The sequence below is a fragment of the Candoia aspera genome, chromosome 9 (assembly GCF_035149785.1).
Source record: "Candoia aspera isolate rCanAsp1 chromosome 9, rCanAsp1.hap2, whole genome shotgun sequence".
Classification (NCBI taxonomy): Eukaryota; Metazoa; Chordata; class Lepidosauria; order Squamata; family Boidae; genus Candoia; species Candoia aspera.
Window position 1 is genome coordinate 23,333,637 of NC_086161.1, and position 26,461 is coordinate 23,360,097.

The 26,461-nt window shown below is 45.2% G+C and overlaps 1 protein-coding gene across 6 annotated transcripts in view; it reads left to right on the forward strand.

The window, feature by feature from the left end:
- AAK1 (AP2 associated kinase 1) overlaps positions 1 to 22,921 on the forward strand; it is a 108,006-nt gene extending 85,085 nt beyond the window's left edge. For 3 of the 6 annotated variants that reach the window (XM_063311559.1, XM_063311560.1, XM_063311562.1), the window contains 4 exons: positions 1,329 to 1,430; positions 2,222 to 2,332; positions 6,737 to 6,841; positions 7,957 to 9,954. In XM_063311559.1, the coding sequence (XP_063167629.1) occupies positions 1,329 to 1,430; positions 2,222 to 2,332; positions 6,737 to 6,841; positions 7,957 to 8,051 (413 nt within the window). In that variant the 3' untranslated portion in view covers positions 8,052 to 9,954. Of the gene's footprint in view, positions 1 to 1,328; positions 1,431 to 2,221; positions 2,333 to 6,736; positions 6,842 to 7,956; positions 9,955 to 17,424 lie in introns of those variants that run through there. The other 3 variants (XM_063311561.1, XM_063311563.1, XM_063311557.1) reach the window with 3 other exon arrangements.
- The last annotated feature ends 3,540 nt before the right edge of the window (positions 22,922 to 26,461 follow it).

A 26,461-nucleotide genomic window follows, 5' to 3' on the forward strand; every position in this document is an offset into this window, starting at 1 on the left:
TTTGCAGTTTAAATGACACCCCTCCCCCATGTTAATAATGGATGGTGAAAAAAAGGTTGCCCTTGGTGGCACCTTCAGACATGACCCTGTGGCCCCAAGCGGCCTAATGAAAAAGAAGTGCGGAAAGTGGCTTTAAAATGTTGCCTGCCAGCCACCTAGGAGAAGCCTCCTGGTCTATACCAATACATTTACCAAGCTGCTCAGTGCTGCATACTCCCCCAAGCTGATTAAAAACTAACTCTGCAGATTTAACATGGCAAACTATGGCCAAGCAAGAAGAGATTCTAGAAATCCACTTTAAGGGGCACACTAAAATTTCACCATTCTAGAAGCATAACTTTTTAAGTTCCAGGCTCAGTGAATGCAACAACCTAGATGTTTTAAAAGCCAACCAATTTGATTTTAAGGATTTTATAAAACAAGTTCTTGCAAACCACTTTGTTTGCTGGGGCAGGTAATTTAATCAGCCACCTAAACTTTACAACCCAATAAAATCAGGGCTTACAATGCAAATGAGCTGCCTGATCTGTACGTTTAGTTTTAGAGGGTTTTCTCCGTGCATTAACAAATACGTTGTCACAACAGCGAACCTGTTTGAGGAGTTCTGTTTACACACCTGAAACGGTATGGAGTCCTGTACTGGTGCAAATTCAGGTGAATACCAGGATGTGGAGGGCATAGGAAATGGCCTTGAAGGACAGGAGGCGGAGCCACCAGCGAGGCAACGGTCAGATAGGAGGGGCTTGAGCCCTGGCCAAGAAAGTAATGTGAGAAAACGTCTCAGAAGAGCCCCTCCCTAGTTCACATGAAGAGGGAGGGAGGGAGGGAGGGAGGGAGGGAGGGAGAAGCACATTCAGACTTGCGAGATTCTGTTACTGTATCTTTGCAATGACAGTACTCCTGCTCTACATGGCGTTGGTTTCTTAGTCTGGTCTACCTTATAGGGCTGACACAGAGCCAAGTGGGGAAAGTCCTTTGTGTGGGTTTCCATTCAGTGAAGTTGAGCAAGCCTGGGAGTATTCTTGGACTGCTGCTCTATGGGGTCACTGCACACGGAGAGACCTCCACTGCAAGAGACGTTGCCGTCCAGATGTTGGAAACCCAGCCTTCCGAAACAGATTAGGCATTGCGCAGATAGGTCCAGGTGTTGAATTTGGGGCTGCTTGGGTCCCAAATTTGCCTGTGTCAGAGGAATACGTTCTCCTGCATCGCAAATATTGTCCTGAAGCTGGCCCTCTGAGCCAGGGTCACCCCAGCCTGCCGCTTTCTTTTTCCCCCTGCCTCTGCTGATCCTGGTTTCTGCTCTGCTCTTTTGTGCCTTCGGAAAGGAAAAGCCGACCTCACCGCTGACAGCCTCATACCGGGCCTTGAGGCTCCTGTGCCCCAGCTCCCGCCCTCCCAGGCAGATTCGGTGGCTTCAAGCAGAGCAGGTTGGTGAGGCAGCTTGGGCTCAGTCGCTGGTGCCGCCGTCTGGGAAGGGACGGAGACAGCCGTCTGCTGTTCCCAGTGCTGGGATTTTCCTTGTTCTTGACAGCCTTTCACTCCAGTGTTTAGCACAACCTTAGTTCTGCTAGGATAGACCCTTCCTGAAGTGCTAGAGATGCAAGGGATGCGACATATTAAGCTGTTACGATTCAGGTTCTTCTGTTCTGGCAGATAAATCTGCTAGAGTACATCCCAAGTCCAGAGGAATTTCCGCCCCGTAAGATTAGAACAAACAGCACTGCAGTTTCCAGCAGGCTGTTTAGTCTGGTTTGAAAACCAGAGTCCTTCATCAAGTGTGTACGTTGACCCCAAAAGATGTTTCCATGGGCTTTCTCTTCGGATATGTGGTGCCTCTTTGGCTCAGGAAGTGAAGAGTTATCAGTTGGATTCCTCCCAAAGTCACATGAGGGGGCTCCTAGCTTCGTTTTGATAAACGGACTTATTTCAAAACCTTACCCGCACGTGAGGTCCAGGGGTGTCTGCAGGAGGGTCAAAAAAGTTAAGATGGCAGCCACAACCACCATCAGAGCCCCACCTTTTTTTACATGCCTACAACTCTAGTGAGGTCCTTTCAGGGACTGAGCCCCAGTTCGGATCAGGTTTTTTTTTAAAAATAAAGGATAGCTCTCTCGGGTGGACCACGGGTTGGAAATCCACCCCTGGCCAAGGGTGCAGCCACCCCCTTGCTATTCTCTGTGCTGTGATCTGCTCCTCTTGCTTGTTCTCCTGGTTCCAGATTCAGTCACTGTGGAGGACTCCTTGCTTGACAGCTCTCTGCTTTCTAACCCTGGCACTGACCTCCTGGACGAGTTCGCTCCTTTAGCGGTTTCATCCCAAACTCACAAAGGTAAACTCCTTTTTAGGGTTTCGTTCGGATGGAGAGGCAAGACAAAAACACACAAAGGTCTGTGAATAGATAACGGGGAATGCATGTGTGTGCGTGCCAGAACACTCCTTGGTCTCTGCTCAAAGCTCTGATGGTCCTCTGTCCATTGGACTATGGAAGTGCATCTAACGGTTCTGCCATAGGAAACAGCCTTTTGCTAAATCAGATGGACAGGAACGACTGTGCCAGGAGAACAAAGAGTTGCTGTTTCAAAGACCTTGGGTACTTCCTGAGACCTTCTGTGGTCGCTTAAAGGGAGTATCGGAGCTGAGCTCCATAGAGCATAAGCTCTCTTGCTTTCCTTCATATCCAAAGTGCAGAACCCCTTCGTGCCTTGGAAAAGTAGGTTCGGTTGCATGGAATCACTGTAGAAGATCCAAAGCAACAAATGTCCTTCACTTGAGTTTCTCTCCTCACCTACTCACAAGCCTTCGGGAAGCTGAGTTTTGCTCAGCCTCCCCTGCAACGCAGGGACGAAAAGACTGACCCGCCTTCCTGGATACACTTGGGCATCCTGCCTGGGCTAGTAGAACAAGGAAGTGAGTGTTCCTTGGTTGAGCCCTGCTGCTTGGGGGTTTACTTATCAAGTCCCCTGCCTATATTTCTTGATTCTGGTAAACCTAGATGCATCTTTCCCTTGAGTCACATTTTAAAATGCCTCGGCTAGGGCTGAATCACGAGAGGCAAATGAATAGCCAACATTTTACTCACAGCAGCTGGGATCACACATCATCTTATGCCACAATGTATTTTGGCTGCTTTTGGCCTAGCGTGTTAAGCAGGTCAGCTATTGTGATTTATTCAGTCAGAGTTAAACTGTCGTTCATGTATGAATGCGGTTAGTTCATGAGCCCTACCCTGAGCTATGCCTTTGTAAGTTTGCAGTGCACCCTCAGTGGGCATAGTTGAAGCTTCAGTGACAAATGATGGCCCAATATTCCAGTTTTCTGTTGTGCAAATCAGTTCAGCGAGTGGGTCCATTAGGAACAGCAGTTTTAGTATCCAGTGAGTGAGATAAGGAGGATTCGTCTGTTTCTCTGGCATCTGTTCCAACGCTATATTCTTATTAGGTATGTGGGGGTTTTTTTCCTTTCTGCTTTTGGGTGATTAACATTGTTAACCTTGGTGTTCCAATGAGACCAGCATTATCCTGGAAAATGAGAGAGAAATGGTGTTTGCCAAAATTGGAAAATACAGCCGCGTTAGGATTAATTTCCTTCACTGAAAGGAGATTTTAGCTGTTTTCCATTCTTGCTGAATTTTTTATGATAGTAGAAATATCGTATTAAAAAAAAAGCCGGCCAGTGGCATTTTGGAAATGGATTTGGTCTCTTGGAGAAATTTGAGGGTTTTAAGAAATTTTTCACGCTCTCTGTGCATCGCACGTACGGGCTCTGTGCCTGCCAAGAGTATCGTTTTGAACCTCTCCAGTGGGGATGCAGGCAAAGAATGTGGTCCGCAAGCCAAGGTCAGGAATACAAGAGACACAGCAGAGGAAAAGCATAAATTCAAAATCTCTGGATTAGAAATCGCGGTGGTGGGACTGGAATTCGGGGACCAGGCATAGAGTGGAGCTGATCTACAAATGGAGCTGCAGAGAAGAACGTTTGGCCCAAGCTGCGAAGGAAAATGGTTGCTGACCGGGTCTCCAGCACCTGGCTGCCTTTTAGGGACAGGCAGCAAAGGGCATCATCCAAATGTGCTGGGATTCACTAACCCACTAACCATCTCTCTCTGAGATGGTGGGTTCCCAAACACGTCTGTTCAAGCAGGGTTCCTCAACCTTGGCAATGCTAAGCTGTGCAGACTTCAACTCCCAGAATTCTGCTTTGCTGACTGGGGAATTCTGGGAGTTGAAGTCCGCACAGCTTAGCGTTCCCAAGGTTGAGGAACCCTATGTTAAAGAGTCTTGCAGAAATCATTGCACTGCACAAGCACAGCTGGCTTAGATTCTTGGAGCTTATAAAGACCCTTGCACGGAACTAAGGACCTTCCATGTGAAAGGGAGGGCCTCTTTAACGTGGGGACTAACAATCATTCCACTATCCAAAAGATAAGTTTGCTTCTCCTTACCCATCTACCTCTTCTCCATGCCAGTGAAGGAACCTGGGACCTTTTTTCATGATGTCCCAATCCCCTTGACTCTTTCAGTCAAGAAAGAAGTCCTCAGAGTGGCTAAGACCCACCTTTTCTTCCCACCCCCTGCTGAAGGGAAAGCTAAGCGCTGCAAGCAATCTGGCGCTTCTGACTCGGATTCGTCCATCATTTCCACGATAGCTTCCATTGGCAGTCATCTCAACCTTTGTAAGACACTTGGACAAGTGTTAATTTCATTTCATTGGGTGTTCACCATGGATTATGCAGTTGAGTTCGGCCAAACCCTACCACTGCATTAATTCCTGCCAATGATTCCCTCTCCAGCTCTCCTGGAAGAAATAATCTATTTCTCCCTACATTTTATAATCCTCTTCTGCTCCCTGTACTTTACAATTCTGAAGTGAGATGCCCGCCCTCAATCAATCTCATCTGAATCGGCACACACCGATTCCTCACAGGGACCGTAGCAGCTATTCTTCCCTTCCTCCCAAAGAGAGATTAATTTGCCACTTCAGTCTGGTGGGTGGCATCAATTAGACCCGAGCACCACTGCTTTTTCTGGTCACAACATGGGACATGCTGTTCTAGTTTAGACTCCTTTGAGACAGCTCCGAGTGCATAGGTCATTCTTTAAAAATCCATCTCTGGAGGTCCCTCGGATATCATGTGTTCTAACTCGTTTATTTTGCAGCCAAAATGGCACTTTCAACCTCCAGAAGAAAGTTCAGTTTCTTCTTGCATCCATTGACTTAAGAAGTTTTTGAGAAAGCTGAGGATGTTTGCCTCCCCTTCCTGGAGCCTTTTCTTTCTGTGTTAACCACAGACTTTTGAACTTGAGAGCTTTCTGTTACCTTCAGTTGCTCCTCTGAAGATGTAGTCTCTTCAGCGATCAAACAGGGCATACAGCGGTTAAAATGGCAGCTTTCTTTTAATAACTGACCTGTGCCAGTACTGTTTGTTAGTTTCCTATATGCCCTTTGTGGCATAGAGGCCACAAAGGGCAGATTTACATGCAACTTAAGTTCTTGGTGTGTTCATCTGTGTATTCATACAACCCACCCATTGTCCCCACACACACACACACGGTTCTCTTCTCTTCCTCCATCCCTGTATTTGGAGACAGTGTTGACTCAAGGAACTGAAGTCTGTGGACAGGAGAACTTCAGGCATGTTCAGTGCTAGCGGGGTGGGACTGATTCCCCACCCAAAGCTTCAATAGGATCCAAACGGTATTCTTCACAGGCACAGAGCCAATACGAATCAATGCACAGGTGACCATCTGAAGAACTTCAGGGACAGGTAAGCAACCGCCCTCTGTTGACTGAATTACTGCATTTCTTTGTCACCTGCTTTGATTTTTAATCTTAGAAGGCAGCCTGTTTTGCGTCCTGGTGTGTAGGAGCCAGGTCCTTTGGAAAGACCTCTTAGATGTTTTGGGAAAACACCCGGCTCCTACTATGTGGACAGAGCTTTCAAAGCGATGGTTGTGCTTCTTCCAGCATCCTCAGGAAACCACACTGCAGAGGGCCTTGCATTCTCTTCCAGGGCCACTGTTGGCTACTGCTGGAATCTTTCTTTGGCTTGAACAGGGTATCCAAAAAGGAAGCTAATGGCGTTCTTGTAAAAATGTGCACCACAGTTGTAATCTTTTAGACACATGTTTGGGTCTCAGGTCAGATAAAATTATTCTTATCCTCAGCATGTGAGCCTTGGAGGCACATGTGAATGTTTGAAAATCGACGTCTCACCGTTGCTCTTCCAAGGGGGCCAGGACCTCATGCCGAAGGGGGGAGCAGGTGCAGCACCTTGAAGGGGGTGTGCAGTCAGCTGCTCTTCACAAATAGCGCCGGTGGTAGAATACTCCTGTGTTATAAATCCTCACATGCATTTGAGGAGTAGAGTGAGGCCAGTTGTACAGAGCTTGTCATTCAACCAGGATGAGAATCCAGGCCTTTCCATCTTTTCATTATCTCAGCTCAGCTCCCTATGAAATGTCCTCATCCCTAACTCTCTGGTGCAGCTTGGCTATTTTCTCTCATACAAACCACTTCTGCAGCTGCTTCTCTTCTGTATAAGTTTCATATTTACCTCCTCTCCTTTCCCCACATTTCCTAAATACCGAATCTGCTTTAACAGTTTGAAATTCTGCCTCCCTACCCTCCCTTGCAACAAAACACATATGGCAAATGTTGTTTTGGTGATTTCTAACCAGCTTTCTCTGCTCTTTTTGGTCCTTTTTCAACTCCATCCTCCCCCATCATGCTGCAGAAGATACTAACCTGCTATCAGGCTTTGATGTCCCTGAGGGCTCTGAAAAAGTGGCAGAAGATGAGTTTGACCCCATCCCTGTGTTAATATCCAAAAATTCACAAGGTAAGCAGGTGGATCTGGAGCAAGAGGCCCAAACAATGCATTACGGTAGTGTGTTGCATGCAGCGCTCTGCCCACCCAGAACTCGATGTTGCGTTTGTTGTTTTCAACAACTTTAGTGAGTCTGGCAGTACTAGGGTATTCTCAGTTCTCACCTGTTTATGTGACAAAGATAGGGTTGACCATTCCCAAGTCTCCTGTTGCAGTTCTTGGGCGTAGGGAAGCTCTGGGTCGAAACTCTAGTCTAAAGCCTTGAAAAGAACCTAGAGCTCACCTCTCCTTAGTTCTGATGCATCCTTTGCAAGATGAATAACAGTTCCAGGGCCTTACCTTTGGTTACCTGAAATGACCTGTGGGGTTTCTTCGTTCTCAAAAGCAGTATTGCCACCAACGGGCTGAGATTCACAGATCTAGCCTGCACTGGACTAATTCCGTGCTTATTGGATCCTGACTGCTTAGCTTTGGGGGAGGTCCATAGCATACATTCCCCACCTACTGCAGGTGCTTCAGGTAGAACACTGAATGAGTCTCATCAGAGGGATTCACAGTGTAAGATCTCCTGTCATAAAAGGAAAGAGTGAGTCTGTTTCCCACTGGATTCTCCACCGTCCTCACTGGGATTCTAAATTTTGGCTCTGCTCTTTCCTCTGAGCACAAGTCCAAGCCATCAAGTGACTTGGGGTAGAGTCCTTTTGGCAATGCCAGTGTCAATCCCGCCCTGCTTAATTAATGCCTCCGATGATGATTGAACCATGATCTAGAGAACTGGTTGAATTGCTGGAGGGAGGAAGAAGCTGCAGATCAGAGCCTCCACATGGTTCCCCCTCCTCTATTTCTGCTGTTGAGTTCTTTGGATTCACAGTTTGGTCTTTGGAGATCCCCCCCTCCAGTCTTAGCACTGGAGAACCTCTGCAGGATTTCTCCCTCCAGACAGCAGTTCTAACAGAGCCAAAGCTTGGGTAGATTCGTCCAGACTGAGGTCCCTTCACGTTTAGTTAGCTCTTCTTCTTTCGTGGACATCTTTCTCTTGTTCTTTTTTTTTTTCCTTTAACTAAAAGCTAACTTTTTACAGGTGTGTCTTTTGCGCGATACTAAATTGCTGTCTCTCACACTTTCAGGTGGGCATTCTAGAAACAGCAGTGGAGGCTCTGAATCCAGTCTTCCCAACCTAGCCAGGTCTCTCCTGCTAGTGGATCAGCTGATAGACCTGTAGCGGTCGCTCAGTGACAGGCGGTTTCTGTAACGTACCTAAAATCCTTTCGTTCCTTTTTTTTCCCTTCTTCCTAACAGAGCTAATCTTTAGTTGTTGGATGGTTTTTGCTTTTGTTTTGTTTGAAATAACACCCAATGGAAGGACCCCGCTCTGAAATTGTACCCTCTCTTGGGATTTATCTGTACTTTTTCCAGCACAGCCTTGATACAGCCTGCGACAGTTTCTTGTGCAATTCTCTACTAGCCTATCTTTAAGGGAGCGCTACCATGTATTAACCACTTTGCTATGATTTATCCCTTAGCGCCACCAAAACTATAACTGTAAAAAAAAAAACATGTAATCTATGTATGATCCTTGCTAGAAATACATACAACTAATCTGCCTAAATAATGCTAACCAAAATTGTATGTCAACTTTTTTTCTTGAGTAAAAAACGAAAAAACAAGACCGGGAAGGCCAAGGGCAGTGAAGAGAAGGAGCATTGTCCTTCTCCAGGGCAGGGGTGTGTGTTAGGAAGTCCTCTCAAGGACTGGGGCCTGGACAGAGCGTCTCCCAAAGGCAAAATTGAGTTTGAGGCCTGATGATTAGATAAGGACATTTCAAGCCCTGAAAGACGACAGTATGCTCCATAAACTCCTGTTTTGCAACCTGCTTAGGAATGGACTGTGCTTAAAATAAATAAACAAATAAAGATACTAAAGCTATGGAAATTATTCTACGCAAAATGGTTAATGTGAACCATCATATTGTGTCAAAAAGCATGGCTAAGACCTTTTCTGTTGGATGAACTACCATTAGAAGAGGGGAGGTGGGGACCGTGGAGACATGGGTTGGCCTGTTGAGGCATTGTATAAATTGTATGTACGTGTCAGATTTTCTTAAAGGTAAGACTATTGTTTCGTTCTGTTTTTCTTTCTCAGTTTTTGCAATCCCTCTCTGTAATTGCATATCGTGTTAACACAATAATATGAAGCCATTTGCCCCACTTCCCAGTAGACAGACTGTACTTTTTATTTAGATCCTTCAGTCTTTGTAGAACTAGCATGCACTCCTTGTCAACCAGTTAACAGTAAGTGCTTTCCAGCTTAGGTGTATCTGAAGAGTTTTATCTTTCGTTTCCACATTGGTATGCTCAGTTTCATCAGACGACTGAATATAGTAAACTTGTTTTCATTGGCTTCTGATCTTCAAGTCCAGAATTCATGGTCCCTCTCAAGATGTTCTTCTGAAGAGAAGGACGACTCTTACTCCGTAGTGGAATAACTATTAGCTTAACGCTAACGTTGTGTATGTGTGTATGTATTGTAGTGGTTCAAAAATGCAGTTTCCCCACGTGCCAGTGTATGAATGGCTCAGTTCCTAGGTGTATCAGCCTCTCCTACAAGATTGAAAGACATTCTGATGTAACCCTGAGTACTTTTCTCCAGCTTTCGCACAAATCCCATCCAAATCTCTCCCTCCCAGAAATTAGCTCAACAAATTCTGTAAATAGAATTTCACTGTCATGTCAATTCTCTCCCAAGTCTTTCCAAAATCTACTTGCCGACACCCTTCATTATAAAACAGTTTACTGCTTCTGTGTGATATGTGTCCATTGGGTCGTTTTCGCTGCACTTTCCTGGTTTACCTGACGAAACTATGAAAATGATCTTAGCAAAATTGTTGATAGTTCTTTATATTTTGGGGCAGAGTTGTTTTGACTCTTGATTCCTGAAGCGCGGGCAACTGGGGTTGGATCACGTGGGCAAAGCTTTAGATAGAATGTTATTGTATAGTCAGATGATACTGAAAATATATGGAAAAAAGAATGGATTTTTTTAAACAAAGTAACCACATGCTGTATATTAGAAACCAAAAAAAACAACAACCCCACCCTGTGAATTAAAGTACTTTTAAAAAAGAACGTTTAACATTTTAAGTTTAATTGAACTTGTTGAAGAGTTTTGGAAGATTTACAGAAGTACCTGGCTGTGTAAGGATAGTGCTGTTAACTGACCAGTATGAATGGTGGTGGGTCTTCCCCCCCCCCCCAAGAAACGATTCATGCATTTAGCTGGATAAACTAAAATGATATCCTATTCTGAGGCTTATGAATTCACTAACCGTCATGGAAGGACTTGGAGCCGCTTCAGTAATAAACGTTAAGGTTGACCTGAGAATGGTGGATTGTTGGGTGGTTTCCAGAAGCTGTGGAAGGCCGGCCTCCTTTTTCGGACGGAGATCCAACTCAGAGGGGCCGAGCGTTGCCTCTTTGGCGGTGGTCTTGCTCTGTCTTGATGTTTCTATTTATATGATAAGCAGGAAATGCTTATTATATTAGGTGGAACGACAGCAAATTGCTGGCTTCTGGATTGCTTCGGATACGTAACGTTGGTAGAGGAGGGTGTGGTTTCTGTGATCCATAAGAGGCAGACAGGTATAATTCCTGCTTCTGCAGCAAGCCCACCCCTGCCTTCTCTGTCATGACCGGGTGCACGAGCCCTGCCCGCGTGATCGATGTTGGGGATGCTTTGGCCCCCAGCCCTCTACGGAGCAACCCAAGAATGGGAGGAAGGGTATTTCCAAGCCTTTTTGTCTTTATGAGTTGTTGAGGGGTTTTAAGGAAAAGATTCATATCCAAAACTATCTCACCCTGTTTCCTCTTCCCCCCTCCTTTTGAAGTTTTTTTAAGGGGTAAAATCGTGTGTTTTAAGCCTCCGCAAGATTTAAGGCACCGACAGTTGGCTCTCTTCACCAAAAATGGGCTGAAAAATTTGGCCGCGTTTCGTCATCCTCTGTCACTACTCTCTGTGAAAGGTAGCATTTACTTGAACAAAAGCACTCCGTCTGATACTAGACAAGGCTGTTACCCAAACAAGGACCAGATGGGAACTGCATCTCCTGCCCAAAAGAGATTTGCGTATAGTCCCCGAGCAGAGAGGCGAAAGAAAGAAGGGCAACGTATTTTAAACCCTGATGGTTAGAAACTGAACTTGCATTTCATTACAGTAGTCACTGGAATTCTTCTGTAACAGCTTCGTAGTTTTGCTAATGTAAAAATGTGTGTTGCATCCTGGGAAATACATTCTTAGTCTGCCTTGTTGATGGCGAGTGGCTGACGTTCCCCCATTGATGGGAGGCCAAGAAGTGGTCATTCCCATCTTTACCGTAGCATGAGTTAGGGTAGATTTAATTTTTCTGCCCCTCATGGCAACTGCAGTTGATGTGACCAAGGCAAGGACTGTGCTGGCTCCAATTCCATGGATGGGAGAGATTCACTGCAGGGATTCCAGCTCTCGTGTTGACTGTCTCAAATAGTTCTTACACAGTCTGTCACTGATCCGTGGCGATAAACTGTTGGCTGTATAAGTCTCAGCAGCCTGTTCAGTCTTGAACAGTTTGCTGTTTCTGTTAGAATCCAGTCCAGGGGTACACGTGTTAAAGAGCACGTGTCCCACCTTGCTTCGTAGCTTATGAGTCTTCTCTGCATCACCCAGCAACTAAAGATGTCTCCGGCAGGAGCAGATTCCAGGCCCAGTAGCCTAGCATTTTGTAAAGATCTCAGGAACAAAGAAGAGGGAGCAAACCATGCATCTGCAGCCTGCAGTGTGCTGGACATAATAAAAACGTTCCACAAGAGATGGTTCCCTATTCTGGTATCTGGATTAGACTTGGTTCTCTTATCAACAGAGCACCAGGGATTAGCCAAGCAGGCCACAGGTCATCTACCAAATATTCAGAGCTTGTTCTGGGGCAGAATATGGGTATGTTCTTTCCTCCACTTCATTCCACATTTTTCCATCTTCTCCATAAATAATTTTTTTCTCGTATTTTTTTTAACCACTGAAGTCAATAGCCCAGTGATGCAGAGCATTTGGGGAAACCTGAACTAATTCGTGCTGTTCTGTTATAATTAAAAGCGCTCCCCTCTTTATAGGTTGGGCCAAAAGCAAATGCCCCCCGCCGATAAAAATTGAATTGCAGCTGTTACAAGGGCACAGTTTTGTCGAACCAGCGGGATATCCACCTGTTCAGAGTTAATGTGCTATGGGTTGTGAAGACTCTCCACAATGGCTAGTGGTTTTCTGGCATAATTAGGAAAAAGTGTGCTAATTCAGTGGAGACAATTCTGTATTGGGCCCCTAGGATATTCTGTAAAAGGGCAGTGGAAGGAAAGGCTTGTTCACCTGGATAAGGAACAGAATCTCCCAAAAGCACCTTCCGCATTTGGAGAAGTGCTTTGTGGTCACTGTGCAGCTTTCCCTAACCTGATGTGTTAGGACTACACCAGCCAATAAAAAAACATTTTCCATGCTTTGGCTTGGTCCATTCCCTCATAACTTCCTGGTTGTCCTGCAGATTTAATCCCATTCTAATTAGAGATAAAAATTGCAGGACTGGGGGTGAGTTGTGTCCAAGGACAACAGACAAAAAAATGAAATGTGGTAAGGACAAAAATGATTATAAGCATAGCCACTCATAACACAGCTGCACTTATAACAGAGACATTCTTGCATTGGTAAGCAGACTAGCACATGTGCATGTATGCCTGTGATAATTTTTTTTATGTCTTTGTTCAAAGCCAAGGAGCTAGAGATGCAATGCTTTATTAACTGTGGTTCAGGCCTTGCCTACAGCATTCCAACTTCTGATGCAGCTTTCTTTTTTCATATGGAGATGGGCCTGCTTGTTCTATTTGGGCGCTGATGGCGTATATCACACTGAAAGACCGGCTAGTGCATTGTATTTATTTGTTTATGAATGGATAAACCCCATTAGTTGGAAGATGCAACAGCAAAGCCGATGCAACTGTAGAATGAATACGATAATACGTAACAAAACCTATTCCATCCCAAGACAGTTAATTATAGCATGCAAGGATCCGTAATGCCAGAGATAATATTATTAATGGCAGAAATTGTGGTGCCAGAGCAGAAGATGGACCGGCTTGGCATCTGAATCTGGTGCAGGATCTGGCTTCTGTGACCGTGACTGGGTTCATGTATCATTCTAAGCCATGGTTTGTTTCATTATAGTTTATTCAATAAACCTCAGTTATCTAAGTTCACAGTCAGCCATAATTTTTAAAATGTACTTCTGCCTGTACTCCCAGGTAGCCCTGCATCTATCTTATATCCTTGTCCAAATATCATAAGCTAGTTACTGTATAGATCCCTCTGTTGTAAATTTTGGCCTTTTTCTGCTTCTAAAAGGTACATTAAAAAAGATAAAGCAAGTGGATCGAGGTTAAGTTAGGTCGAGGTTAACCCTAACCCTAACCCTACATTATTATTAATATAATAACTTATATTAATGTTGTATACAAAAATGTTGCCCTGGGCGCAAAAATGTTTTGTAAACATTTAAAGGAATAAACATTTGAGCTGTTCACTCCCATGCATTCTTAGAAATATCAAACCACTTTTTCACAAACAAGATTTTCTGATTAGTTCTTATCCCTTTGTCCCTGTAGTGATCTTATCTAAGTGATAAGACAGTAGAGAAAGTGGGAAAAGGGGGCGTTTTTCCTGTACGTCACCCCTTTGTTGTGCCTACTTCAGCATGGCCTGCGTGGATAATGGCAGTCGAGGATGTTGTCAAGATGTCTTCCCAGACTTGCTTGCAGATGCCAAAGATTTTCTCAGAGCTTTGAATGCCAGCGCCCTAGAGTGGCAGGGAGTCCTGAATGCCCTACTGCTGTGAAGGGTGAACAGGCACAGGAGGCCTGCTGGACTTCCTCTGTTTATTGCTAGAAGTGGGTACAGAATAGTATTGCAGGCAGAGAAGTGCTGGGAATGAAGGAATAGGGTACTACTGCTCAGCTCGGGCTGTTTTGATCACAGTCAGAACCAGGTTTGCAAGTCTTCTCATGCACACACACCCCAGATGTCCAGCAAGTGTACTTCTCAGCTACCGAGTTCCAGAAGGCTTTTGGATTAGTACTGCTGTTAAGACTGGCTTAACACATTTTGTCATGGGTAGTAGAGTAGCAAATTTATGCCTTTCTTCATGGTTCCCAAGTCAAGGTACAAAGGCCAGCCAAGTAGTTTTGGCTCCTATGGCAGAAAAGGATGATGATGATGATGATGATGGTTGGTCGCACAATCAGCCAGATGTTTAGACTGGATTTGGCATTTTTGTCCACTGACTGAGTCCTTCCCAAGGACCTGGGATAGGCTGCTACTGCTGCTGCTGCTGATGATTAAGAGTTTGCTGCTCTTCCATGCTTAACATGTGTCTGGCTAATCTGCTGTAACTGGTCCAGATGTTCACCAGAATATCTCAATGTATCTTTCACCCATCCAGTATAAAAACTTCGTTGAGGATTGTCAATCGGAGGAATCAGAATAGCTTTTCATTGCTTTTTCTACTTTTGTGAAACCTCCAGAAAGGTTGAGGAGGGCCCTGCTCCAAGCTTCTGGAAGCTGAGAGCAGAATGGCTGGGAAACATCAGGCCATGAAATCCGCTGTCCAGAACTCCAGAAGAGAAGAGTGTCCCAGATCTGCCTGAGGGTGGTGGGGAGGAGAAATGTCTTGGAAACAGACACAAGAAATTCCATCTCATAAAAGAAATTCCAAAGAAGAGTCACAGGCAACAAGACTTGGTCAAGGCAAGCAGAAAATAATAAGCATCTGGACTGTTCAAGAGATCATTTTGGAAAGGGTTGGCTCCACGGACAAAATGCATTTGTCAGCTTGAATTCCCAGCCAGTTTGTCTTCAGGTAATACTAGAAAAGAAACAAGGAAGACAGTCACTCTGGCGAAGTCTGCAAACATCTCATTTCAGCAGTGTGACCAGACTGGTGCTCAAATCTGTGTGGTGGAGAAAGTCACCCTCCATGGTGCTAAGGCTAAAAAATAAAATTCAGTTTTTAAACATTTATGTGGCTTAAAGAAAACAGGGAGGGGGGAAGCATTGGCTTTCTACAAGCACATCCGTTGTTGCGGAGCAACGTAAAAAGCCTAGGGCACCCCCTCCCCCAGCTATTGCTGCCAAAAATGGGTGGCACCATTGCCTGCTCTGATGTGTGAGCCCCAAAATAAAATTAACATGGTCGAAACAACAAAGCCCTTCAAACACTCCAATAATTGGGAGAAAGAAAACCCCAAATCCTAGCTTACTATTGGTTGATATGGTGCTCCCTCACATCTTTAGCCCTTGACCCCCCCAGATTTTAAGAGTGGCCTTGGGCATAAAAAGACTGACAGTTCCCGCTGTAGGGATTACTGGGGGCAAAATCTTTTCAGGGGCTACATTAGTGCAAACAACGAAGAACTCTGGTTAGCAAGAGGCTAGTTGCAGGAGCATTTGTGAATTAAACAGATGAAAGAATCCTGTGTCTTAAGATAATTCTAGGACCCTCGTTCCTGCTTATGGAATTCCAAACAGCTGAAATTTGATTTAAGAATTCTCATTCTTTCAGAGCAAAAGAGAAATTAAAAACAGCTTGCAGTAGTAGTCATCCAAGACAGTTAACATAAAGGCTAGCCTGTTGTATAACATTGCCTGTTCCACTACAAACGACTCTTGAATAGGACGAAAATCTTGGGTGGTTTTTATTTCTGATTTTTGTTGGTGGGATCTGCAGTGCAAGTAAGCAAAATAAAAATGGAGAAATGGGATGGCTGAATACTACAAGTCGGCTACAGAGAACGTACAAGACCTTTAAGCTTCATGCCATAGGAAATTCTACCTCTTACCTGGCATGGCTTTTATTTTATCATGTCCATAAAATGCTGATGCTTGTCCTATGAGTCCTATCTTTGAGCATGAGAAGCAGTTTAATATCCTAAAAGTTGATGACCTTGCGTAAGAATTGTGTTATTGAAGCTCAGATGCTTACATTTAAATAAACAAAACTAGATATCCTGTATTCCAGACCTTTGCTAAATTCATAAAGGCCCATTTCTTCACAGGGGAGGCTTTAGGAGTGATCCAGAGGTTTCACTTTTGCTTAAGAATGCCGCAGAGCTTAAGTGGACCAAATGAACACCAACTACCACCTTCAGAAGAGTCCCAGCACTGGTGGTAGCTCAGCTGATCCATCAGAAATTGGCCAATGCCCGCTGGTGAACCGTGACCCTCTGCCTACTCTGATTTAGTGGAAATTCTTCTTCCCCCTCCTTCCAAATCTGAGTGGTACCCATAACTATGCCCCATAATGTCTGTGGATAGTGGCAAACATGAAGGCCTCAGCTTTGGGTTCTCTGCAGTTTAGTTTTTATGTGCCTTTCTCCTGTCCTCTTGCTAACACGATAACCTGCTACTCTTTCTCGGAAGGTAAGCTCTTGTGTTCTGGTGACTGTGTGTGATTCATCTTATGTCTTCCGTGTGTGGCAAGGCCAAATTCTTCCACTCGTGCTTCGACAGGTAGGCATCAGGCGTGCAGATCTGCAGGCTTTGATTGGACTGAACCAACCCTGCTGTGATCTGGCCCTGGTTCCCGGTTCCTTGAAAGCTAGGATTGCAATAGACTTGCAGTCGCCCCCAATTAATAGCTATTTCTCTTTGAGAGAAAGCTGGCAAGCCAAAAGAGGCAAGTTATTGATCCGCCCTTCATCCACAAAATAAGATTAGTGGCAGCTTTGAGCGAGTAGATTTGATCCTTCGATAGCTGTCAGGAGCGGAAGGCGTTTCTACGTAGCACCGTTGGCCGTTCCTAAAGGCAGCTTGCTAAGTTAAGATGATTTCTAAAGCTTTCTCATTTCTAAAGCTAATGAGATTTGAAACATTTTTTTCCCCAAAGGAATCAAGATTTGACAAAAGCAAACTAGTAGACATTTTATTCTGAACCTGCTCTTTGTTTTTCTAAGCTCTTAAAGTCTGACAGAGGAGAGGTGAAAATTGTAGGCCGTGAGGCCAAACGACAAAAGCAAGGGAAGCCACAACAAGGCAGTAGAAACACAGTTGGCGTGTGCCTCACCTGAGCCCACTTCCGATTTCTCCAGCATTTAGAAGAAATGGACGACCTTATTTTCCCATTTCCCCCTTCTGAATAATGAGATCTAGAACCTTGCCTTCCTTGAAAACCAAGCTTGCCCTGTGCTAGTGATGTCTGGGACAATCATTTCCCTCTCCCTTTCATCATCCTTCAAGTCTTGAGTGAGGCTTGTATGTCTGTTTTATTAACACCTTCCATCTTTTTCTAACCGCATTTTGTGGAATCTTGAAATGTGAAGAAATGCTGAGTTGTGTCTGTCTGTTGTAACTACCTGGCTTCACCTTTGTATGATTTTTATTTTGGATGTATTTCTCCCTCCATCCCCCTCCTCTTCCTCCCCCCAACATGTGTGCTGCTGATTTTAAATCCAACATCATTATACCTCTGTGGTTTAGTTTTACCCAGAAAACCTTAAGATTAGCAAATAATACTCTTGTTTTACACTTTGTAGGACTGCAGGGGGACCCAGCTGCATATTTTACGGTCAACTGTGAGCAAGATCGAAGGCAGGGGGCCGCCAGTTGCTTGCCATTGAATAAGCTGCAGCAGAGTCACTCTGGAGCAGAACCTGACTTCTTTGCGAGGGACAGCCTTTCAAGCAACAGCTCCTTCCAAAGCAGTGAAGGAGAAGGGACAGACCACGAGGGGGATCTCTTGGACTGCAGTGGATCCAGGCCTCTGCTGATGGACTCTGAAGAGGAAGAGGAGGCTTGCAAAATGAACCCCCAGCATCAGGAAAGGGGAAGAGTTTCCCAAAAAGACTTGAACCTACAGCGAGCACAGAATGTGCCAGGGCAGGTTCTGTTCAACACTTTTCCACCACAACCTGGAGAAGCGTCTGAAGAGACAGATGTTTTTGCCACAGCCCCTTTCCGAAGCTCTAAAAGCCACTGTGATGACTTGGACATTTTCGCTAAAGCACCGTTCCTCTCCAAAAGCCAAGTGTTTTCTAAGCAACTGGATGAAGGCGACGTATTCCTTAAAGCTCCGTTCACAAAGAAGAAAAGCCAGGAAGAGCTGGCATCACACAACGTTGTTAAGGAACCTCCCACCACTCGAGCATTTATAGGCTCAGCCGGAGCTGCTCAGTACACAGGTGCCCCTGCGTTCCAGAACCTGGACGGAGGAACCCATGGCTCCCTCCGTCAGGGTCGGTGTTCTGGGGCCTCAGTTGCTCCACCCTCCAGTGCTGCCCCTTGCTCTGCAAGAGCAAGCGAAGGCCCAGATGCCCATCCTCCCAAAGGCGCATCAGGAGAACTCGGCACCGTTCCCAGCGATACGCTCCAAAGACACGTGCTCCTTCAGGAAGGCCTCTTGCGATCAAAGAGCAGCCCACCCCTCCATCCACAGTCCTTAACGAAATACTCCCGACACTACAGTCCCGAGGGCAGGCCGGGGGCCGGTGCCCAACCCATCGCGGCCTACAAAGTCGTATCTCAGACCAACAAGCAGGTGATAGCTGGGTCCGTTTCCATTGCCTCTTTTTCTTCCAGGACTAAAGAACTGCCCACTGGGGACCCATTTACATCTGCACCCTTTCCTCCCAAACTGGGGAAGCAGAAGCCCTAAATGGTTTCTACTGGGACGGAATATGCGGCTTCCGACATGTATCTTCCTTCCAAGAACTTGCAGACGGAGTCCATGAAATGGAATGGCCTCTCTACTTCAGCCATCGTGGTCAGCGCTCCAGCTGTGGTGGGAGCTTCCTGACTCATAGGAAGTCACCTCGGAGCTCTAACAGCCAGTGATGGAGGCTTTGGATTGGAGCTTCAGCCACCTTCACTGACCGTCACGTTCTGCAGTCAACAGTTGTTTGGGCAAATGCTGTACTTAAGCCAGTAACCACACAGTGAATCTACCAGATAGGACACGTTTTACCTCGATTGTAGATGAATAGAGCATCTCAGCAGCCTATCAAGTGTGTACCAGGAAAAGAAACGATAACCAGATGGAAGATTATTTATTTTTTGTTCATCCTACAAAGAAGCTGAGAGAGAGGACTCAGCAGATGTTTCTTGTTGATGCCAATGCATTTTACTGATTCTGGAGTAATTGTCGATTTGAAAAAGAAGTAGTCTTCTACAATGTGCGTTCAGCCCTTATCTGAATTTCATTCCTGCCCTAAGCCATGTTCTAGGCAAATGTTGGCTAAGATTTAGGCTACCATCTTACATGACAGAGAACTGAGTAGCCTATGGACTGTTCCTGTTATTTTATATTTCTGTTTCTTTGTATAAAGCCTGGGAAGCTTGGTAGTTTAAAAAAAGTTTTTGCTGACTTTTAAAGGGAGTTTTTCTTTTTGTAAGTTACTTGAAAAGCTCTCCATCATTTGCAAAGCCAGTTTCCCTTTTTTCCCCATGAGACAGGTGAGATCAGCAGCAAGAAAAAGCCTTAAGGTAAAATTCTCATTCCCGTGGCTTTGAACCCCACCTTCTCCTACCTTCAGATCACCCTGTCTTTCCCTCCTATTGCCACTGAACCCCTGAATTTGCCGCCTTCTGGATCTGAAAATGTGCTTTAGATACACCCAGCAGTCATGCCTTCTGACACTGCAGAGTGAAGGCAGGCAGTCTTTCCTTTGTTGAACCCTTGAGGAACTGCTGAGGAACAGTGCCGTTTTTCTGAATCCTTTGTAAACCATGAAGATAAGCCTTGCTCCATTCTCTCCTCCTCCTTCCCCGCCTCCCCCAGTAGATGTGCGGAAAGGAGAACCAGATGTCGCTCGCCCCTATGTTCATGTTTAGGGGTGACCCCAACATTGGTGCATTTGGCCTGGGTCTGTGCTGCTTTCCAGATCGTGCACTTAACGCCATTGGCGGAGCCAGTGAATGTGCTGGTTCAGACCTTTTCCCTTTCCGTGAATTTGTTCTGTCCTGGTGGGAGGGCAGGGGGAGACATGTGAAGGATGGCGTATATGGGTCCCCTTTTATGTCAGCTGCTCCCAAATGGATGTCCTCCAGTTGTGCTATGCTTCAAATCCCACACTCTCCAGCCAGCATGGGCCACCCACACCTGGGGTGCACCTATTTGGGAATAGCTGCTTGATACACAGGCGAGCTAATTCACAGCTTTGGGTGCAGTTACGTTTCTTGGATGTTCAAAGTTGATCCTCTTCAAGCAGCTTTCTTTTGGTTTTGGTTTTTGTTTTACATAGCTGACAAAAGAAATGTTTGACCTCTAGTGAGTTTTTTGTTGTTGTTGTTGTTCAATCACCTGCCATTCCAGCTACAGTCATGGGATTACATGCAGTGTTGATCTTCATTCTGCTGACTTCCCTTGTCCTTCGATAGCTTTTGAAGGTGGAAGATGTGGTCCTCCAAAAGACTATCGACCACTTAAATCCTTGCAAGGACAATCTGGGTGTCTGGCTAAAAGAATCGAGAATGTGATCTGTGTGAACTGACCTGTGCTGGGGAAGTTCAGCTGCTGGCCACAGGTTGACTTTCAGCTGTGAACACTGCTGCATTGTGCCTTTTCTGGAAGAATGTTGCTGCATATTTGCTGAGCTGATGAGGCAAGATCTTTTTTACCTCTTGAAAATATATCAAAGACATGCTTGTATTTTTCTTAAGATTTGAACCTGTATGGGGAGTATGTTCACTTGATGTCTCCTTTTTTGGAATGGGGGGGAATGCACTTTCTACCACTCTCCCATGCTGTGTTGCTGCATTTATTCAGTAGGGAAGTGGCGTGACTTGAGTCGGGGAAAATAATGCTCTCCAATTTTATTGAGGCTTTTATAAAAGACTGTAAACTGCATGCACAGCTCTTAACATTTTTGACAAGTAACTTCTAGATCTGGACTCCCTTGCCTCTATTGTCTGCTGGAAGAACTTGCACTTTTGAAAAGGATCAGATTTCATATGAGAATAAAAAGCTTCTTTCGATCATGAGTATTACAAGAATGATAGCAGAAACTGCTGGAAAAGACATAGACAATTCAGATGCTAAACCAAGATCTCTCCTAAGGGAGACCTGTTTTTGTTTAGTCTTCCCAGGGTCCCCACGTTGACTGCCAAGATCTGCATCTTTCACGCATTCTGTTTAAACAGACCCGTCTGAGCTTGTGCAGAAGTCTTTTCCCACAAGATGTTAGGGTTCATCCTTCTAGGAAATGGATTCTGGATATGATTTTTGGATGAATTAAGGCGTTGCATCTGGCATTACCTGCTGACACATTCCTGGACTGTAAAGAAAGGAGATTGGCTGTAAGTTGGGCCAACATCATGATGGGGCTCACAACACCTCTTGGAAAGGACTTGCTTGCTTGCTTGTGCACCTACCTCATCTCTTAAGCAGGTGCTGGAGTGTTTCGTTTTTCTGATTCTTGTTTGTTTTATTTTTAAACCCAGCTTTTGCTGCATAACTTATACTGCCAATTATAGCTTGCAGGAGGGAATGTGCTGGTTTAGAAATGTTGATACCCTTTGGAAGAGGGAGAGAGAATTCTCAAAAGCCTGGATGCAGACTTTTGCACCTCTGCTTTTGAAGACTGGAGGCTGAATGAGCGCTGCTCTGCTGTTTTGTCTTATTTAATCAAGTTAAACGACAGATTATCTGTTGTGGTTCTAGAGGGTTTTTGAACACATCAGGAAGACCCACTCTTAAGAAACCAGTCTTAGGAATGTTCCCCAGGCCGTATATTGGAAGGTATAGTTTTAGACCAGGATGTCCACTCTGAGAAAATTATGACATGCAAAAGAAGTCATCTTTGTAGTGTGACACCATTTGGTGAGTCAGAACATCACAATCTTCCCAACCTAGTGTTTTCCAGATGTACTGGCATTTTGGTCATGCTGACTAGGAGATTAGGGATGTGAATATCCAATGCATCTGGAAGGGATCGATTTGAGGAAGTCTTATGATCTGTGTTCGATTGTGGACAAATGTCCGTTTTGAATTTTCCATGGCCCTTGTGTTGCATTTTCATAGGGATCTATAGAAACTTGGCCTCATCATATAGGTCTTGAAGACAATGGAAATGTTTTCTTTTTAAATTGGTGACAAAGAGAACCTCCAGATCTAATTCTGGTGCTTACATCACTATTACAATCAGTAATTCAGTTGCTACTAGTTTTAGTTGGGTGCTTTGAAATCATTGTAGAAATCACTCCACAAAAGAATATTTTTGAGTGGGCTCATATTATTATTATTATTATTATTATTGTAGTTAGTAGTTAGTAGTTAGTAGTAGTAGTTGTTGTTTAAAAAGTTCTACAAAGGTTCACATGGGACAGATGGTACTTGAATAGGACTGTAGATTGGTGTTTCTCAACCCTGGCAACTTTAAGACGTGTTAAACACACATCTTAAAGTTGCCACGGTTGAGAAACACCGATCTACAGATGATAGAATCCAAAACTCTGCAACTTTCCAGCTTACCTAAACCAGTTCTTTGGGTGCAGGTATTTCTCTCTTCATATCAGTGTGTGAGAATGCAACACCCGTAGACCTTGACAGTTCTCTTGTATTTATTTAGCATTTTTTAAGCATTCCCTTTATGATTTGCCCCTGTCCCTGTGTTAGTCTTGATGGTCACTGAAAAAGATAGGCATAACTTAAAAAGCAAAGAACTCTGTACATCATAATGCAGGAGAATAAAAATATGAGCCAAATAGTGATAATGCGAAGTTGACATCCAGAATAATCTTCTCCTGTGTTGACATAGGGCTTGTTTTTGTATGCATGTCTGTGCTACTATCTCTTACTGTTTATTTTGTAAGATTTAAATTCCTGCCATTACTGCATAATAATGATGAGCAATGGGATCACCTAAATTTGGGGAGTATTCCAATATTCAGTGTTCAGTGTTCCTGAAATGTAGAGTTCCGACAGGACTCTTGCAAGGCTCATCCAAGTCCTGCTGTTACAGATGGAGATGCATGGAATGAAGGTTGTGAAGTTCTGTTCTGCTTTTTAGTCAGGTGCAATATTAAATATGTGAACACGTTCAACCTGCCTGTTTTTTCTTTTAATAACAGCAGCTGAAGGTTGTGGTGGGGGTGGCGGCCATGGATTGAGAATGCAAGTGAGTTAGATGTACACACACACACACACACCACACTCCATTGCAACTACTTTGGGGGGGGACTTCCTTTTGCACCAAGGAAACCAGAGAACTAACTGCATTTTGGGAGGGGATTGAAGGGCAGGATCTTGGCCCCCAGAGGAGGATTGGCAGCCCTCTCCGCCCTGCACACCACAACCCTTTTCTTGCTTGCCCATCTGTGGTTCTAAGAGGAGCTGGCACGTGGCACCAACCAGCTTGGCCTTGAGCAGTTTGGCAAAGTGGGGAGGCTGGGAGCTTGTCCCCCCTCCCTTTCTGTACCCCCAGTAGGAGAACCCAGTCTCAGAAGTTTTGACCTGCAGAGCTTCCTGTAATCTTCAGGGTTATAGGAAGCATGAGAGTGTTTGGAAACGCCCTGTTGGATTTTCATGGTGGGGAGTGAAGGAGGCTTTTGAATGAACTCTACTCCAAGAGGACCAATGATGGTCAGAAAACGTTGGGATGACAGTCAGGAACTCTTTCCATTTGTCATGTAAGCATTTTGTATTCTCTTAAGCATTCAAATGAAATAAAAGTGAAACACATTGTCAAAAGCTCACACCGAGCGCTTAGTCTCTTATTTTCCCACTGCCCTTGTAGGACATTACTAGACCTTGTAACAGTGGTCTTTCTGGCATGGGTATTGGTCAGTAGACACAATCCATATCACCTTTTCTTTGTGAACCTGGTAGCTGCCTCCTTGGTCCTGTGCACTGTGCAACCTCAAGATGGGTCCACTATCAGAGTCTCACTTCAGAAAAACCCACCTGAGCTCTGGCATAGGACAAGTTCCCCTCGGCACAGGGCAGGAATGTATTTTGAGACCCCTTTGGACCATTTCATAACAAGGCCAGGGAAATATTTCTCCATCTAAACAAAACAAATAATGAACGATTGCGGTGAAGAAGCATTCAGCTCCAGAATATCTGCTGCTCAGATGTTTCCCAAGCAGGATTCTGTTCTTCTGGCCTGCCTTCCCTAATTCTTATTGCCTGGCCCCCAGCTGATCCCCTCTGTTCTGAAAAGCCAGTTATATTTGTGCTGCCAAGGTCCATAGCTCACATTTAGAACAGACAATACAGAAAATATGCACGCATTTGAGATGGTTTCATCACACTGAAGTAATACAGTTGGTTTACATGGATTCAGCTCCCACCTAAAACTGATTTTTTTTCCCTCCCATTTTATTTGTGGTGACTAAAATCAAGATCTCTCTTCTAAACTTTTAGATGGACAGGCCTTCTTCAGCAGCATAACGCCGTGCCTTCATTGTACCCATTCCTAACATAGACTTCACTGTCATATTACATAAACCGTATTTCCCAGGGAGGGAGACGTACGTGTAAACGTGTGAGCATTTAATCTGGTGCTTATATTTGCACGCACCCAAGAATACCTTGACCGTAACTAAGATTTCTCAGCTGTGTAGTCTTCTGACAGCCAACGTTTAAAAGGAATTGTTTCCTGTTCAAAATGCGGGTGGGGATTATTCTATTTAAACTCACCCGTCCTGTTTGGGAATTTACCAGCAGCAGAAGGAAATGCTGGTGGTGATTCCTGAAGGGCTGAGAAGTGACTTCTAAAAGGCAGCGCAGTGTTGCCCAGCTGGAAGCTTGAGATGTGAGTGGCTGGTCGGTTAGCTTTTTCCTCCTGCTGATCCAGTCTGTACGTATCATGAGTTTGGAAGTCCTGGGCGACTTGGCTCGAGGCTTTTCCTACAGTCAGAATGGGTTGGAAGTAGTTTTCTGATTTGACAAGCTGCCCAGAGTCTGCTGGGGTACAGTTTCACTCTGGCTGCCATCAGCTTTTATGAAGAAATGTCAGAATTGGAAACCCCTGTACTGCATGCTTGTTAAAAACCACCTACAAATCAAGGATTCTGTGTACTTCCTGGTTTCTATAAATCTTTCCAAGAGCCTAAATGCAAGAATGCATCTAAAATTTCTGTGAACACCCTAAAAGCTATTGGTGAATCTTCAATTTTCCCGTGAACATATTAAAGTGGATTCTGGATTGGCCTGAGGGTCCTATGCTAGGCTTCGCCTGACACATTAAGGCGTTCACTCCAATAAATGGCAGCGGGGTCAGGAGTTGTAACTGATCAGATGAGTGCCTTGCCAACTTGGTGTATCTTCTGGAGAAAAGCTTACCCCGGTCATTTAATTTTCACATCCAACATAGAAGTCATATCAAATATACTCTGATTTGCCAGCATGCTGGCTGGGGAGTTCTGGGCAGGCCCGCAACTCGGGCCTGTGTCACCCGGGGCAAACATGGATTCCGTGCCCATTTTGGTGCCCCCCCCCGGTGCTCATTTTGGGGGGCCCCAGCGCTGCGCCCAGGGACACATGCCCCGCTTGCCCCCCCCCCCCCCGCCAGTTGCAGCCCTGGTTCTGGGAGTTGAAGTCTACACATCTTAAAATGGCCAAGGTTGAGAAACACTGCCTTAGAGTACAACATCCAGGTTTAAGGGATCCAAGATGATGGTCAGTTAAGGGCCTGAATGCTAAAATAAATGAAAACCCCTGAGTAAGAAGCCCCATTCAGGGGTAAGAACCGAGGACCAGCTGCTTGAGGTTCCTGGCTCGTGGTGTCACTCAAACACTGCTTCAGCCTTTATAAGCAGCAAAAGCTTTTGGGGGGGGGGGAGGGCACGTTCCTGGTTTGTGTTCCCTGTTTTCAAAGCACCTTTGTTTGAAAGACCCCTTAGCGACTGGAGTAGAAAACAATACAGGGAGAAGCTAGGAAACGCCAAACAAACCGTATCTCTCTGTTGTGTCACGTTAAGCTCATTTCAAACCAAAACAGACTATCCACTGAGCAGGTCGTTGGAACTACTGCAACACACTCTACGTGGGGCTGCCCTTGAAGGCCACCCGGAAGCTTCAGCTGGTCCAGAATTCAGCGGCACGGGCAGTGACGGGCATGCCTCAGTATGCCCTTGTAACACCTCTCCATTGTGAGCTGCGCTGGTTGCCAGTTTGCTTCCAGGTCCGATTCAAGCTGCGGGTCAGTACCTATAAAGCCCTTAATGGCACAGGGCCTGGGTACCTGAGAGACCGCCTGCCTTCCATAGCATCTGCCCAGCCAGTTTGACCTGGCAGGGTTGGCGTGCTCCGGGTTCCATCAATTAAACCATGACATCCGTCTGGACTCCAGAAGCTCACCATTCCTGAAGCAGCGCTCTGGAATAAGGTTCCCCAAAATTTGAACAGCTCCCACACTGTGGTATTTCAAGGAGCCCTAAAGACCTGGCTCTTTGCCCAGGCCTCTGGCAAGGACAACTGACGCCCCTTTCTTCCTGCTTGTTCCCCTCTGGGTTTGCATTCTTTGCCATTGTTGTTCTTGTCCCTTGTGCTGTTTTGGGGGCTTTTTGTATTTTTCAGGGGGCAGTTCATGTGGATTTATTCATCATTTTAAGGCAGAGTTTCTCAACCTTGGT